Source organism: Aplysia californica, unplaced genomic scaffold (assembly GCF_000002075.1).
Source record: "Aplysia californica isolate F4 #8 unplaced genomic scaffold, AplCal3.0 scaffold00053, whole genome shotgun sequence".
Taxonomy (NCBI): domain Eukaryota; kingdom Metazoa; phylum Mollusca; class Gastropoda; order Aplysiida; family Aplysiidae; genus Aplysia; species Aplysia californica.
Window position 1 is genome coordinate 459,123 of NW_004797323.1, and position 15,037 is coordinate 474,159.

General features: G+C 41.1%; 1 protein-coding gene across 1 annotated transcript in view; it reads right to left on the bottom strand.

The window, feature by feature from the left end:
• Window positions 1-14,971, bottom strand: part of LOC101851330 (fibrinogen C domain-containing protein 1-A) — a 21,435-nt gene extending 6,464 nt beyond the window's left edge. The window contains exons 1-4 of the mRNA XM_035968360.1: window positions 14,916-14,971; window positions 12,852-13,508; window positions 8,171-8,392; window positions 4,306-4,416 (exon numbers count right to left, since the gene is read on the bottom strand). Of these exons, the coding sequence (XP_035824253.1) occupies window positions 4,306-4,416; window positions 8,171-8,392; window positions 12,852-13,445 (927 nt within the window). The 5' untranslated portion in view covers window positions 13,446-13,508; window positions 14,916-14,971. The remainder of the gene's footprint in view (window positions 1-4,305; window positions 4,417-8,170; window positions 8,393-12,851; window positions 13,509-14,915) is intronic.
• Window positions 14,972-15,037: the final 66 nt, after the last annotated feature.

The following is a 15,037-nucleotide window of genomic DNA, read 5'->3' on the forward strand; positions in this document are numbered from 1 at the left end:
TCAGAGCTGGATGGTTAGAGGGCATCCGCGTGAGGTGTCCGAACCACTTGACCTTTTGTTTTTCAATGTGTGGTATGACTAGTGTTGCTCCCACGGTGTCCCTTATGACTTCATTTTTAATTTTGTCTCTTCTTGTTTTGTTGACAGCTCTTCTTAAGCATTTCATCTCGCATGTGACCAGTTTCCTCTCTAGGGCTTTTGTTAGAGTCCATGTCTGGCACTGATATGTGAGCGTTGGAAGGAAAATGGCGTTGATGAGCTTCGCCTTGGTGCTCATGGGGATATTGGGATGTTTCAGGAGAGGGCCCAGTTGGTAGCTGACTGCGTTGGCTCTTTGGCATCTAGTCTCTATCTCTCGATCCATTTTCTGTGAAAATGCTGCCCAAGTATTTGAATTCTCTGCTTTGTTTTAGTTGGGATCCATTGATGTTGATATCCACTTTACCTGGTCTCCTGCTAATTGTCATGACTTTGGTCTTGCTTATACTGATCTTCATGTCATATTTTTCGCAGTTCGCATTTAGTTGGTATATATGCTCCTGTAGCTGAGTCTTGTTGTTAATCATTGCCAGGTCGTCTGCAAACATGAGTTCGTTGAGTGCCTCTGGGTCTGGATTGGCCTCTTTTGTTATCTGGTCCATGTAGATCACAAAGAGCAGAGGGGAGAGATTGCAGCCCTGTCTCACTCCGGATGTTACTGGAAACCAGTCCGATGTTCAACTGGTAGTTCGGACAGCGCTTCTGCTGTTGGCATAGATAGCCCTGATGTTGTCTAGCAGTTGTCCCTTGATGTCGTACTGCTCTAAGATCTTCCATAGCTTGTGGTGTGCATGCACCGCTTGCGGGCTTCTGTCTTAGATTCAGTTTCTTGTTCGTGAAGACTCAAATGATTTGCTGCCCACTGTATATTATACGAATGTATATATTTATATTATATATATATATATATATATAAATATATAAGGGGGCTCTCGTGGCCTTTATAGAGGTTAAAGTGTTCGCCTCTCATTCAAAGGTTCCGGTTTCGAGTCTGGGTAGCGATGAAAAAATTTCTTCTCTAAAATGGTCTTCTTTCACCTCTTTTCCTGCGCTCTAGCAATGTTCTGTCGTCTGCTTTCGTCTCCACTTTCTGTCCCCACACCCTCACCTCCTTTGCCCCGTCTCTGGGCTCCTTACTCTTTCAGCAGCCTTTCTTCTGCTACTCCATGGCCCCTTCTTACTGTTGTCTCTCAGCCATACCCCTGATCTTCTGATAGGAAAGATCTACACCTAGCCTTCTCGGACAAGGGCAAACAAGTTTGGGGGTATGGTGTGCAAGCGGCGTACGTTAAAGATCCCTTGGTGGTCTAAAATCTACTACTACTACTACTACTACTACTACTACTACTACTACTACTACTACTACTACTACTACTAACAGTAATGATAATAGTGATGATGATGATGATGATGATGATGATGATGATGATGATGATGATGATGATGATGATGATGATGATGATGATGATGATGATAATAACAAATGTACCAGAGAAGAAAGTGCAGCCTACATTGTACAGGACGCGTGGAACATGTCTATAAGATGGCCGCCCAATTCCAACTGACAACAAGAAAGCGGTATTTGCAACTCAATCTTGTTTTCCTTTTTATTAAAAAGGCATGTAACTCTAGTTAGCACGTTGCGTTAAGAAAGACTTCCGAGACAGTAATTGGAAGAACAAAAGGCTAAGATTAATAATAATAATAATAAATTGCATTTATACAGCTCATTTCCACAAGGAAGTGCTCAATGCGCTGTACAATAATACAAAGAACATATGAAGCGCACAGCTCCTACAGTAATCCTCTTTCTCTGTCTCTCTCACTAGTCTCTGTCTGTCTGTCTGTCTGTCTGTCTGTCTGTCTGTCTGTCTGTCTGTCTGTCTCTCTCTCTCTGCTCTCTCTCTCTCTCTCTCTCTCTCTCTCTCTCTCTCTCTATCTCTCTCTCTCCAGCACATCCTTGATTACTTGTGGTTTCTGCTGTAACCGACGAGACCAATTCTGGCAGAGAAAAGTTTGCCACAATTTGAACATTTATTTACTTTTACTTGTTTCTTCCGCTTGTACCCTGGGGTGTCGCGGGGAGACACAGGTGTCTGTCTGCAGCAAGTCGTGTGGCCTGTAGGAGGGACATCCCATGATCTCTAAGGGTGTCTGCCACAGATTCACTCCATCGTCGCCTTGGTCTTCCTCTGGCTCTCCATCCAGAATATTTAGTGTTGTATGCTCTCAGAGCTGGATGGTTAGAGGGCATCCGCGTGAGGTGTCCGAACCACTTGACCTTTTGTTTTTCAATGTGTGGTATGACTAGTGTTGCTCCCACGGTGTCCCTTATGACTTCATTTTTAATTTTGTCTCTTCTTGTTTTGTTGACAGCTCTTCTTAAGCATTTCATCTCGCATGTGACCAGTTTCCTCTCTAGGGCTTTTGTTAGAGTCCATGTCTGGCACTGATATGTGAGCGTTGGAAGGAAAATGGCGTTGATGAGCTTCGCCTTGGTGCTCATGGGGATATTGGGATGTTTCAGGAGAGGGCCCAGTTGGTAGCTGACTGCGTTGGCTCTTTGGCATCTAGTCTCTATCTCTCGATCCATTTTCTGTGAAAATGCTGCCCAAGTATTTGAATTCTCTGCTTTGTTTTAGTTGGGATCCATTGATGTTGATATCCACTTTACCTGGTCTCCTGCTAATTGTCATGACTTTGGTCTTGCTTATACTGATCTTCATGTCATATTTTTCGCAGTTCGCATTTAGTTGGTATATATGCTCCTGTAGCTGAGTCTTGTTGTTAATCATTGCCAGGTCGTCTGCAAACATGAGTTCGTTGAGTGCCTCTGGGTCTGGATTGGCCTCTTTTGTTATCTGGTCCATGTAGATCACAAAGAGCAGAGGGGAGAGATTGCAGCCCTGTCTCACTCCGGATGTTACTGGAAACCAGTCCGATGTTCAACTGGTAGTTCGGACAGCGCTTCTGCTGTTGGCATAGATAGCCCTGATGTTGTCTAGCAGTTGTCCCTTGATGTCGTACTGCTCTAAGATCTTCCATAGCTTGTGGTGTGCATGCACCGCTTGCGGGCTTCTGTCTTAGATTCAGTTTCTTGTTCGTGAAGACTCAAATGATTTGCTGCCCACTGTATATTATACGAATGTATATATTTATATTATATATATATATATATATATAAATATATAAGGGGGCTCTCGTGGCCTTTATAGAGGTTAAAGTGTTCGCCTCTCATTCAAAGGTTCCGGTTTCGAGTCTGGGTAGCGATGAAAAAATTTCTTCTCTAAAATGGTCTTCTTTCACCTCTTTTCCTGCGCTCTAGCAATGTTCTGTCGTCTGCTTTCGTCTCCACTTTCTGTCCCCACACCCTCACCTCCTTTGCCCCGTCTCTGGGCTCCTTACTCTTTCAGCAGCCTTTCTTCTGCTACTCCATGGCCCCTTCTTACTGTTGTCTCTCAGCCATACCCCTGATCTTCTGATAGGAAAGATCTACACCTAGCCTTCTCGGACAAGGGCAAACAAGTTTGGGGGTATGGTGTGCAAGCGGCGTACGTTAAAGATCCCTTGGTGGTCTAAAATCGATGACAGTAGGCTTCGACCGCCACCCGAGCAAAAACAAAATCTCCTACCTACTGAAAATGTTTAATATGTCCGGCCCGCTCATAATATATGACCTTATGCACTTGCGAGCGCCGTTAAAGACTTATAAAAAAAATGTTAATTATATATATATATATATATATATATTATAATGTAACGCGTAGTGTAAGCAAGCGGATGATAGATGGTAAACATTAGGAAAAAAGCAAAAAAGCAACAGCCAGACAGCAATGCTGCAGCGTCTATTTAGATGACATACTGACTTCTAAGAGTTAATCACCGACAATGGAGATCAAGGAAAATGTGAAGAGGAAGATCAGACAGAGGATGGCAGGCCAACATTGAAATAAAAGAGCAGATGGGTACAACTTGGACACAGGGGACAAAACAGACTGGAGGTCGTTGATGGAGGGCGACATCCCGCAGAGGACGAACAACGAAAAGAAAAAAAGAAAGAAAGAAAGAAAGAAGAAAGAAAGAAGGAAGGAAAGCAAAAAAGCAAGCAAGAAAGCAAGCAAGAAAGAAGGGAAGAAAGAAGGAAAGAAAGAAAGAAAGAAAGAAAGAAAGAAAGAAAGAAAGAAAGAAAGAAAGAAAGAAAGAAAGAAAGAAAGAAAGAAAGAAAGAAAGAAATAAGGGATATCAAACACTCAGAGAGGTTCTCACCTTAAGTCCCTTCTTCACTGCATCCAACTTGCTTTCGAAAGAGTCTTCCGCAGCCCCCACTGTTGACTTCACGTTTTTCAGAATGTCTTGTTTTATGTCCTTCTTCCAAACCTGAGAAGTGAAGTCACTAGTAATGGTTATCAGAACTGGTACACTGGTAGAGGTTTCGGTTTCGTTTTTAGTTTTAGTAAGCGTTTTACGGTGCCTGTAACACATTCAGGTCACATAAGTGCCGAAGATTAGAGGTGCTTCTAAAGAGTGTATGTATGGCTCTTTTCGTCTATGCAGATGGTAAATTTAGCTTAAGATGGTCTCAAAGTTGTCTTCATGCAGCTTCTTTCATGGCTAATTCTTCCTATGTTTGAAGCGCAGATTCTGTCGCAGTGCCTGCATGTCAGTGACGTAGATCGAAGCTCTGTATTTCCGCTGTTTTCCTTTCGTCGTTGGCACTTCTAAGCCTGGTTGTTTCTAAGGCTGCTCTCCAGCATTTTAGTTCTAAAGAGTAACATACACAAACAAGAAGGAGGGGAAGCAAGGACGATAGATGTTTGATAGGAGATAAGGAGCAACAGACACCACAGCACCCGCCAACCACCCTCTGAGTTTCTGTTTGGATGAAATCTTCTGTGGAAGTAAGGATACTGAAGTCACGATGGTGGCATTCCTGGTTGAATAAGATGGCACAGAAATCTGCAAGTAACTGTCAGATACTGACCACAGTTAATACATAATAATAATAATAATAATAATAATAATAATAATAATAATAATAATAATAATAATAATAATAATAATAATAATAATAATAATAATAATAATTTTAAAAAAATAAATATTAATAATAAAATAATAATAACAATAAATAACATTTATATAGTCTTCAACCCCGATTAAAGTACACAGACTCTGAGCGCTTTACAATACAGTACAACGTACAACAGTAACATAAAACGTGTTCTGACTAAAGAAAATTATTCCAAATATTCATCTTATTAATTTAAAAACAGAAACGACTTCAGCTGACATTTGAATGAATCAAAAGATTTGATCTCTCTCTTAAAGTACTTTGTGAAGCATTCCAGAGACATAATCTATATGAACAAATTAAGGTGGCTCAGAACCATTGAAAGGTATACAGTCATATCAAGGAGTCTGAAGTCATTGTAATTTAATTTTCAGTTTTTCTTTAGCTCGTTTAGATCTAATTTTAGGAAAGCCCGTCTTCTAAGACGTCACGGTGAACACGTGAGGTTTCTGTTCACAAGCAGTGAGCACTGTTTCCACAATGCTTTAACAATCGATTTTTTTTAGTCGGTTCATCGAACGGATACCCAGATAGTAATATAATATTTTCTAAAATTGACTTTGGTTTTGCAAAGGACTGTTTCGTTCTTTTAAGATACTTCTTCTCATCGTGGCAGTTTTAAATGCCACCTAAGGGGTATAGTAAGCAGAAAATGTGTTGGTTTAGCAGACCTTTTCAACACTTAGAAGGTTATCTTTGAGGTAAGACGTGCGAATTCAAATTACGTCACACAAGAAAGGAGAGGGTGAAAACAAAGAGAAGATGGAGATATTTAGGACATGTTTTCGAAATACTGTAAGATTGCCCTATTAGATTGCCCTATTAGACATGGTGTTGGATACCAAGTGGAAAAAGAAGAAGAGGTAGAACAACTGACAGTTGTCAGAATGACAATCAGGGATGAGGCAATCACTCAGGGCCTGGGTGTGCCCAGATTGGAGGAGGTGGGCCAGGGCCAGACAAACGAGGTATCGACTGCTCTCTGACTTATGTACGTCTGACGGTAGAGGGGAAATAATGATAATGATAATGATGATAATGATAATGATAATGATGATAATGATAATGATAATGATAATAATAATAACAGTAATAATGATGATGATAATAATATTTCTACAGCATCCACTCCCAAAGTGGGCCCTTCTCCATGCACCAGACGTGAAAAACTTCAATGACAAAATGTGAGGCTTCATGGTGAAATCAGGCTCTCGTCCAAATAATGAAATTGAAGAAAAAAGCATTTTTCCGCTAGTTTGGCAATTTTTATCAATATTTTTGTTTTCCCGCCTAACACCTTTTACGTCCATAATACAACACATTTCCAAGCGAATTTTACTGAAAAACGTTCATCAAAGAAACAAAATATGTGATTTTTCAGTTTTCGAGGATTCTCAAGCTATTGAAGTTACCAAATTTCGGCAGCCATTTTCTCGCTAATTTTTACACTGGAACCAGGCGACCTCACCTCCTTCAATCGCAAATATCTTGACTGCTATTCAAGATACATGGGTGTTTTTTTCTCTGAAAACAATGCAAATGAATAAGCTATTAAATGAGATCAACAACTCCACAAGTCCAAAAATCGACAAACACCTGATTCCACCACGCTATGACAGAAATCGATTATCGATTATTCAAGCAATATTCAAGCCCACAAAATTATTCACATCTATCGGTACACACGCATTAGCACATAGCTACCTCACAATTGTCAATTTCCTTCTGCCCAGTACCTAGGTTTGAAAAATTGGACGTTAAAATTTGGCGTTTCACAAAATGTTTTAGCGTTTTCTCATGCAGCTCTTTGAATATCTTGGTAACCACTGAAAAAAATCTGACGATTTTGATAGAAGAAATAGACCGTTTTGATTTCTGACTTCACTGTCTGAGCATCTCAAAACGTTCCCAAAATGTCAGATTTATGTAATGTTAAGGTAGCGACATGCAGAGAGACGTATTGTATTATGAACACAAACTCGCACACACACACACACACACACACACACACACACACACACACACACACACACGCACACACCACACACACACACACACACATAGAGAGAGAGAGAGAGAGAGAGCGAGAGAGAGAGAGAGAGAGAGAGAGAGAGAGAGAGAGAGAGAGATGCACATAGAGACATAAAGACACATGTGCGCACACTATCACTTAACCATCCTTACACATCAAAATACCCTGGTAGATGTCTACTCGCCAAAACATAGGAACAGGTACGGTCGAAATTGCCAAAGACCACCATCCATTTTTTACCCGAAAAGTGGCCGCCTTAGACAGGTGATCGTCTTACACAGTGTCATTATCATCATCATCCAGTGCCAGATCTGCGACAGACATCGGCGATCATGGTTTTCCATTCATTCCTTTGCTAGGATGCTCTAACAAAAAAGCTACGTTTCCCTGATCTTTCCCTGTCACCCATTTGGTTCCCTAAGTATGTTGTTCTGGGCCTACCCCTGCCTCGCTTGCCCTCCATTTTTCCAGTGAGAGCTAGATGTTCAAGACCCTTATGTCAATTCAGGTGTCCCAAAAACTACATTAATTTTGTCGTTTCTTGTTGTTTGTTTTAGCGTCCCACGTGGGCTTCATCAAGCACTACCTCATTTGATTTCTTTTCCTTCCACGATACTCTTAGCAGTCTCCTGAGAAACCACACAGCGTCATTATAACACAAGAAAAAAACCCTCACAAGTTGGAAGCGGGAAGTGGCCATGTGTGTGTATCAGATCATTGTCGAGTAGCGTTGGTAGCCTAGTGGTTGTGCTACCAGACACGTAATCGTGAGATTTCGGGTTCGGGGGTTCGAGCCTCAGCTCGGTCCAACGTTGTGTCCTTGGGAAAGGCATTTCACACGAATTTCCCTTTTGGCTTGGTCCTTTCGGAGATGGACGTTAAACTCAAAGGTCCCGCTTCTTAAATAATCTAATAGTGTTGATAGGAGCGTTAAACCTATATATTCCATTTTACTTTCAGATCATTGTCTGACACAGGTGTCCGTTTCATTCAGACAGGCTCGACTGTAGCTCGGTATATATTCTCACCTCTAGCTCGCTCTTCAATCTGCTCTCGAAACTCGTTTCCAGAGCCTCCACAATCGTTGTTACATTTCTCAAAATGTCTTGCTTCTGAGTGGACAGTTGTTGAACCCACTCTCGTTTTTTCTTCTCTGCCGCTGCAGTCACATTCTGCAGAATGTCCGTTCTCTGCAAGCGTAGTTCACTAAGTCGTTCTCTCTTGCTCTCTGCGACCGTGTCGTTCAGGACCTGTAAAAGAAAAAAACCCCAACAACATGAAATTGAGGAAATGGTTTGAGAGAGACTCTCACCTGTTGTAGCGTGTTGAACTTTCTCTGGACACCTGCTTCAAGCACGGACAGGTGACCGTCTTACAAAGTGTCGTTATAATACAAGAAAAACCCCCCTCACAAGTAGGAAGCGGGAAGTGGCCATGTGTCTGTATCATTGTCGAGTAGCGTTGGTAGCCTAGTGGTTTGGCTACCAGACACGTAATCGTGAGATTTCGGGTTCGGGGGTTCGAGCTTCAGCTCGGACCAACGTTGTGTCCTATGAAAAGGCACTTCACACAAATTTCCCATTTGGCTTGGTCCTTTCGGAGATGGACGTTAAACTCGAAAGTCCCGCCTCTTAAGTAACCTAATAGTGTTGGTAGGGGCGTTAAACCTATACATACCATTTTATTTTCAGATCATCGTCTGACACAGGTGGCCGATTCATTCAGACAGGCTCGACTGTAGCTCGGTATATATTCTCACCTCTAGCTCGCTCTTCAATCTGCTCTCGAAACTCGTTTCAAACTCACAGCTCAGTTAGTCACTGGAGCAACACCATGGAATCAGAGGCTCCTTAAATATTGGGCATAATAGAGTGTTACGTTTATCATCTTAATAGAGCTTGGTGATTTGGGTCCCGGTGTTGTTGAAGGCGCTCGTTATTTTTTGGGCATAAGAAGTTATTGGTATAATCTTGTTTATTTGTCTTGCTTTTAATTTTAGAAATACACCTTTACATTGAATAGAAGTCGAAATGTTTACGTTTGAAGGAGGTGGGGGTCGCCGAGTATTAGAGGTAGAAAAAGCGAGAAAATGGCCGCCAAAGTTTTGCGACCTCAAAATTTTGAGTGTATATAAATAAAAAGTGTAAATTTTCATCTGTGTGTATTTCATTTTCATCAACTTTTTTCAGTAAAATCCACACAGAAATATGTTTTTACATGGTTGGAATTATTAAAAATCGATAAACAAAATGCCAAATAGGCAGAACATTGTTGAGTTCTTCGTTATTTTGACGAGCGCCTGGTATCTGTACGATGCAACGCATTTATCTTATTCGTGTAATGCCGGTTTTACAGTTGTGTTCCAATGGATAGGTCAGACCTCCGTATTTGATAAGATACGATAAGATACATCTTTATTGTCCAGATCCTGGCACATTGGTTTGGGTTTCACCTCGTGTGCACACACACACACACACACACACACACACACACACACACACACACACACACACACACACACACATACACGCTCACACGCGCACACACATGAACACACACGTAGGCTTACAATCACATGCATAATAGAAATGAGCAGCAATATAAACAACAGTAATCGTAAGCTAGATACACACTCAATGTTATTTTGATGCATGCTCTAAGGTCGTAGGTATACTTATACAAAAAGGTTAAGATGGAAGCATTTTAATAGATGATGGTAAAAATGACCTTCTATACCTTTCTTTGTTACAGATCAGAAGCCTAGGTCTTTTACTTCTGACTAATGTATTTATTTGTTTTATGTTCCAGATTCTAGATCAACCTCCTTGCAAACGAACTTGTGTTCAAGGGTTCAAGAAGGTCGAGTACTGTTACTACCAGCCAAGCATGACAAAAATGAAATAGTATAGGTTTAACGCCCCTATCAACACTATTAGGTTATTTAAGAGGCCGGACCACCAAGTTTAACGTCCATCTCCGAAAGGACCGAGCCAAGTGGGAAATTCGTGTTAAGTGCCTTTCCCAAGGACACAACGTTGGACCGAGCTGAGGCTCGAACCCCGAACCCGAAATCTCACGATCACGAGTCTGGTAACCTAACGACTAGACTACCGACGCCCAGCCAGGCATGATTCCGACTAAGCTAAAAGTGTAGGCCTACCCGCTTTGTCTAGAGAAAAATAATGTTGAAGCACTTAAAACAAACTTTCCCTCCTCTTCCTTTTAGTCCTCCGCCTCCTTCTCGTCGTCGTCGTCCTCCTTTTTCTTCATTCTTCTTTCTTCTTCTTCTTCTTCTTCTTCTTCTTCTTCTTCTTCTTCTTCTTCTTCTTCTCCTCCTCCTTCTCCTCATCCTCCTCCTCCTTCTCCTCCTTCTCCTCCTCCTCATCCTCTTCCCCCAGAAGAAGTTCAAGGCTGAGTATAGCGTCTAACAAGACGCCAGATTACTTGGTTTGCTTTGATTCTCTTTTTGTCTCCACCTCAAATAGCCATTTTCCAATCATTTGTTTTCAAACTAACACTTGCCTCTGTGGGCATCTTTGAATAAACTTGAATTCAGCTGCACCAGGGTAAATGTTTACTTGTCATAACAGGAGGAACAAATGCATTTATTGTCGACGAACCGTTCAAATCTCCTAGATCCAAAAAAGCAAACTTCTTCAGAGGAGAAAAAACCCTTTTAATTGATTTGGCAATTGTAATAAAAATAAATAACATTTGTGAGACATCGTGGTGAAATCAGGCACTCGCCAAAATAATGAAATCGAAGACATAAGCATTTTTCCACCCGATTTGCAGTTTTTCTAGGATTTTGGGTTTGTTTGGCCTCAACACCTTTTATGCCCATTTAACGCATTTATGTATGGATCTTACTGTAAAATGTTGATTAAAGGCACAAGAGATAAACATTTGCAGTTTCAAAGGACTCTCAGGCTCTGAAACTCACTTAACTTTGGGGCTATTTCCTCACTAATTTGACCCCAGAAACCAGGCGACCCCACCTCCCTCAATCCCAAATATCTCGATTTCTATTTAAGAATAGATAGATACTTATCCCGTGGAAAGATAGACAAACGAACAAGCTTTAGGATAAGACCAATAACTCCATATAGCCAAAAATTGACGAGCGCCTGATTCCATATCGTTGTGACACATTTGTATAGCGCAGATTCCCGCTCAACAGCACGCTCTAGGCGCTTTACTATCTATGTTATTATTACCCATGCAGACCTGATAGTATTCTAAAACGATCTCAACTTCTTGGAAAGCATACGGTGCAAGTTGTCATTTTACAGGTGCTAAAACACTTACTCACTGTCAAGATCAGTCGCTGTGTATGGCCGGGTACCCATTCCCACATGGGTGAAGTGACGGTTATTCGTATAAAGTTCCCTTCCCGTTGACACAACCTCGGGCGTGAGGCTCAAATCCCCCAAACCTGCATTCTCGGGAGTACAAGTACGGTAGGTAGTAGGTAGCCTAACCATTAGACATTAGACTACCGACGGCACATATTGCTCATACTGTGTATCTATTCTTGCTTTTCTTAAAGAGAGGGGAGGGGGGGGGGGGGGGCTACACCTGAAGACTATCTCGCTTATTACAAGACCGAATGTTACCAAATTTCACACTTATAACAAGCATAGTAAGGAGTCTTAAAAACCGCAATCAAAATTGAGAGAAAACTTTCGTTTCCAAAAATACGGCGGCCATATTGGATTTTGTTGACATGTCTCACTTAATAAATACCGCACTTACTGCTCATGGAAATTGATTTCTTTTTTGCATGCCTGGTTAACAAACATTAGATCTAAAAATTTGTCTGGTGTTTTTTTCCTAAACGAATTTTAGAAATTTGTATGAATGTTTTTCAATTCTGAGGTACTGTTCAAGTTTGTACAAAGTCCGTGAAAATTCACAGTCAAGACACCACCAACAAACAACTATTCCAAATATCAAATATTCAACAGACAAATGTTTAGTATTTCATTTGTTCTTCATTCTGGGAAAATTTCATGAAGATTGGGAGAAAAATGATGGAGCTATTCAAAAACATACAGAGAAAAGTCGCGTTTTGAGAAAACGGCCGGTAAAGAAAAAATAAATATTGACTTAAAGAGGAAATGGTGATGATAAACATGCCCGGTATGGGGAAAAGACGGTTTTTTGGGGTTCTTCCGATGAAATAGTTGTAGGAGAGGTTGAGGAAGCTAAAAATGCCTGCAACTCAAATTCCATAAAGTTGAGCCGAATCGGGGCTTTGGGGGTGTAGCCCCCCCCCCTTTTAAAAAAAAAAGATTTACAGTTTGAAATGTGACAGAATGTGCCTCAAACTCAAGCAGCCAATACCAGGGATTAAAAAACTGCATTTTTGAAAAAATAGAATGCTCTTCAAGAACACGACATACACATACAGTTTATAGATCCTTTAGTACGCCTAATTGTATATTAAGCGAATTTTGGTTCATAGATTTGAAGAAGAAGAAGAAGAAGAAGAAGAAGAAGAAGAAGAAGAAGAAGAAGAAGAAGAAACAGAGGAGGAGGAGGAGGATGAGGAGGAGGAGGAGGAGGAGGAGGAGGAGGAGGAGGAGGAGGAGGAGGAGGAGGAGGAGGAGGAGGAGGAGGAGGAGAAGGAGGAGGATTTCAAGAAAATATGGGCTTTGTACAAGTGAACAGCTGTAGGAAATAGTTGGAGTGGAGAGAGACTCTCACCTGTCGTTGCGCTTTGAACGTTCTCTGGACACCCGCTTCAAGAGCGCCAATTGTCGCTGTCACATTCTCTAGTACGTCACGTTTCTGAGCGAGCAGTTGCTGAACACATTCCTTCCTGTTCTCCTCCACTATCTGGCTCAGCATCTGGACAGTGATCTCTTCTTTACGGCTGATGAAAACCGGCTGACTCTTCAGCCATATGACGTTCTCCTGGACAGATAAGGCGATGACGTCACAGCGGTATCTGCCTACCGTGTCGACGGTCGCCACGGGCCAGGTCAGCCGCAGGAAGCTTTGATCCCCAGAACCCAAACTGGCCTCAACGACGATGTCCTTGGAGTTTTGCTTGACGACTGTTTCGTCACCACGCTGTTCCGCAACACTGTTCCATCGCTTGTTTTCCCACTTCAAAATTCTCACCATGGCGATTTCAGCAACGTCGGGTAGGAGGTGAGGGTTGGAGCATCCTAACGACACATTTTTTGTTTTTCCTATTTCTACCTCCGTTGTCGTTACGTTTAAGACATAGGCGTTTGATGACAGCATCAGTGCTGCTGCCAGTAAAATGTTCGCAGACACACAGTTGAGCTCCATGTTATGTCACTGTACGGCGTGGGATTTTGGTCACAAAATTCTTATGTAGCCTTGCCAGGACGTCTGCAGGAAATATGGATAAAGGAAGGATCAAGTCAAGAAAATAATATTTGAATTGTGCAAACGTTTGACTGGGTATGAAACATGTTCGTAATTAGCTGAACATGTATTTGGAACATTTTTATCAAGAAAATATTAGAATTATTTAAACATTTGATTCGGTGTGAAAAAATGTTCATAACTGGCAGAACATATAATATATTTCGAAATACTTTATTAGAATGTGTGGAAGAGCGCTGTTTCAACCGTCTAGGAAGACGTGGAGGACGTTTCTGCGACATGCTGATAGTAGTTTGTCGCCATCTCGCTACCTAAGTTCTATCTGATATTTAGGGCCGTTTTGAGTGACTACTACCATGAGGTCAGAAACCAAATGTGAGGCAGCGTGGTGGAATCAGGCTCTCGTCAATTTTTGGGTATGTAGTGTTATTGGTATCATCTTAAAGCTTGTTCATTTGTCTTTATTTGAACGAAAAAATATCCTTTTATCTTGAATACAAGTCGAGATATTTGCGAAAGAAGGAGGTGGGGGTCACCTGTTTTCAGAGGTAACATTAGTAAGAAAATGGCCGCAAAAAAATTGTTATTTCCTTAGCCTAAGAGCCCATGGTAACTGAAAATTTACATTTTTTTGGTACCTTAAATCAACGTTTTTCAGAAAAATCCACACTGAAATGAGTTCTTCAATGGGCATGAAAGGTGTTGAGTCAAAAAACAAAAATTTTATAAAAATTCACAAACCTGAGGAAAAATGCAAGTTTCTTCATTTTGATTATTTTGACGACAGCCTGATTCCACCACGCTGCCTCATAAATGTTCTATCCGCTCTATCAAAATCGTAAGATTATTCGGAGTCGACATCAAGAAATTCAAAGAACTACTATCGAAAAAGCGTGACATAAGGTGAAAATCAAAATGCCTGACGTCAAATTTCTCCAAACTAGATACTGAGCAGATAAAATGTTGCAATTCTGAGGTATTGATCTGTTTATGGCAATCTTCCATGTTTTCCATTCTGAATATGCATTTTTTTCTTCAATTTTTGGAATCTACAACGATTTCAAATAAGGGAAGAGGAGTTCATTGCAACAGCCAACTTAAAAAAAAATATTAAAGAAATACAAAGACATTCAATTTGCTTCGAAAGTCAATTGCCATTGGGTATATACGGTATGATTGTTCATAATAGTGAATATTGAATAATAGTAAAAACATGTGGTTAGCAAAAAACGACAGGGCTGGAGAGGAACTCTCTTCTCACTTGGGGCTTTAGAACACCCTCCGAAAACAAATTGATAAAACATACAGTTTATTGACCCTTTAATGCGCTGATTTGTATATTGCATTCAGTCTTGATTTGTAGATTTGACCGCCCCCCTCCACCAACATGTCCCAGAGTAATACACTTACCCTTGCAGAACCTGTCTTTTCTAGAACGTGTGCGGTACTAGTTATCTGCTCAACACCGCTCACGTACAATGTGTTGAACCAGGGATTTCAACGTTTTATAAAGGTTGGAGAAGGGTCGAACC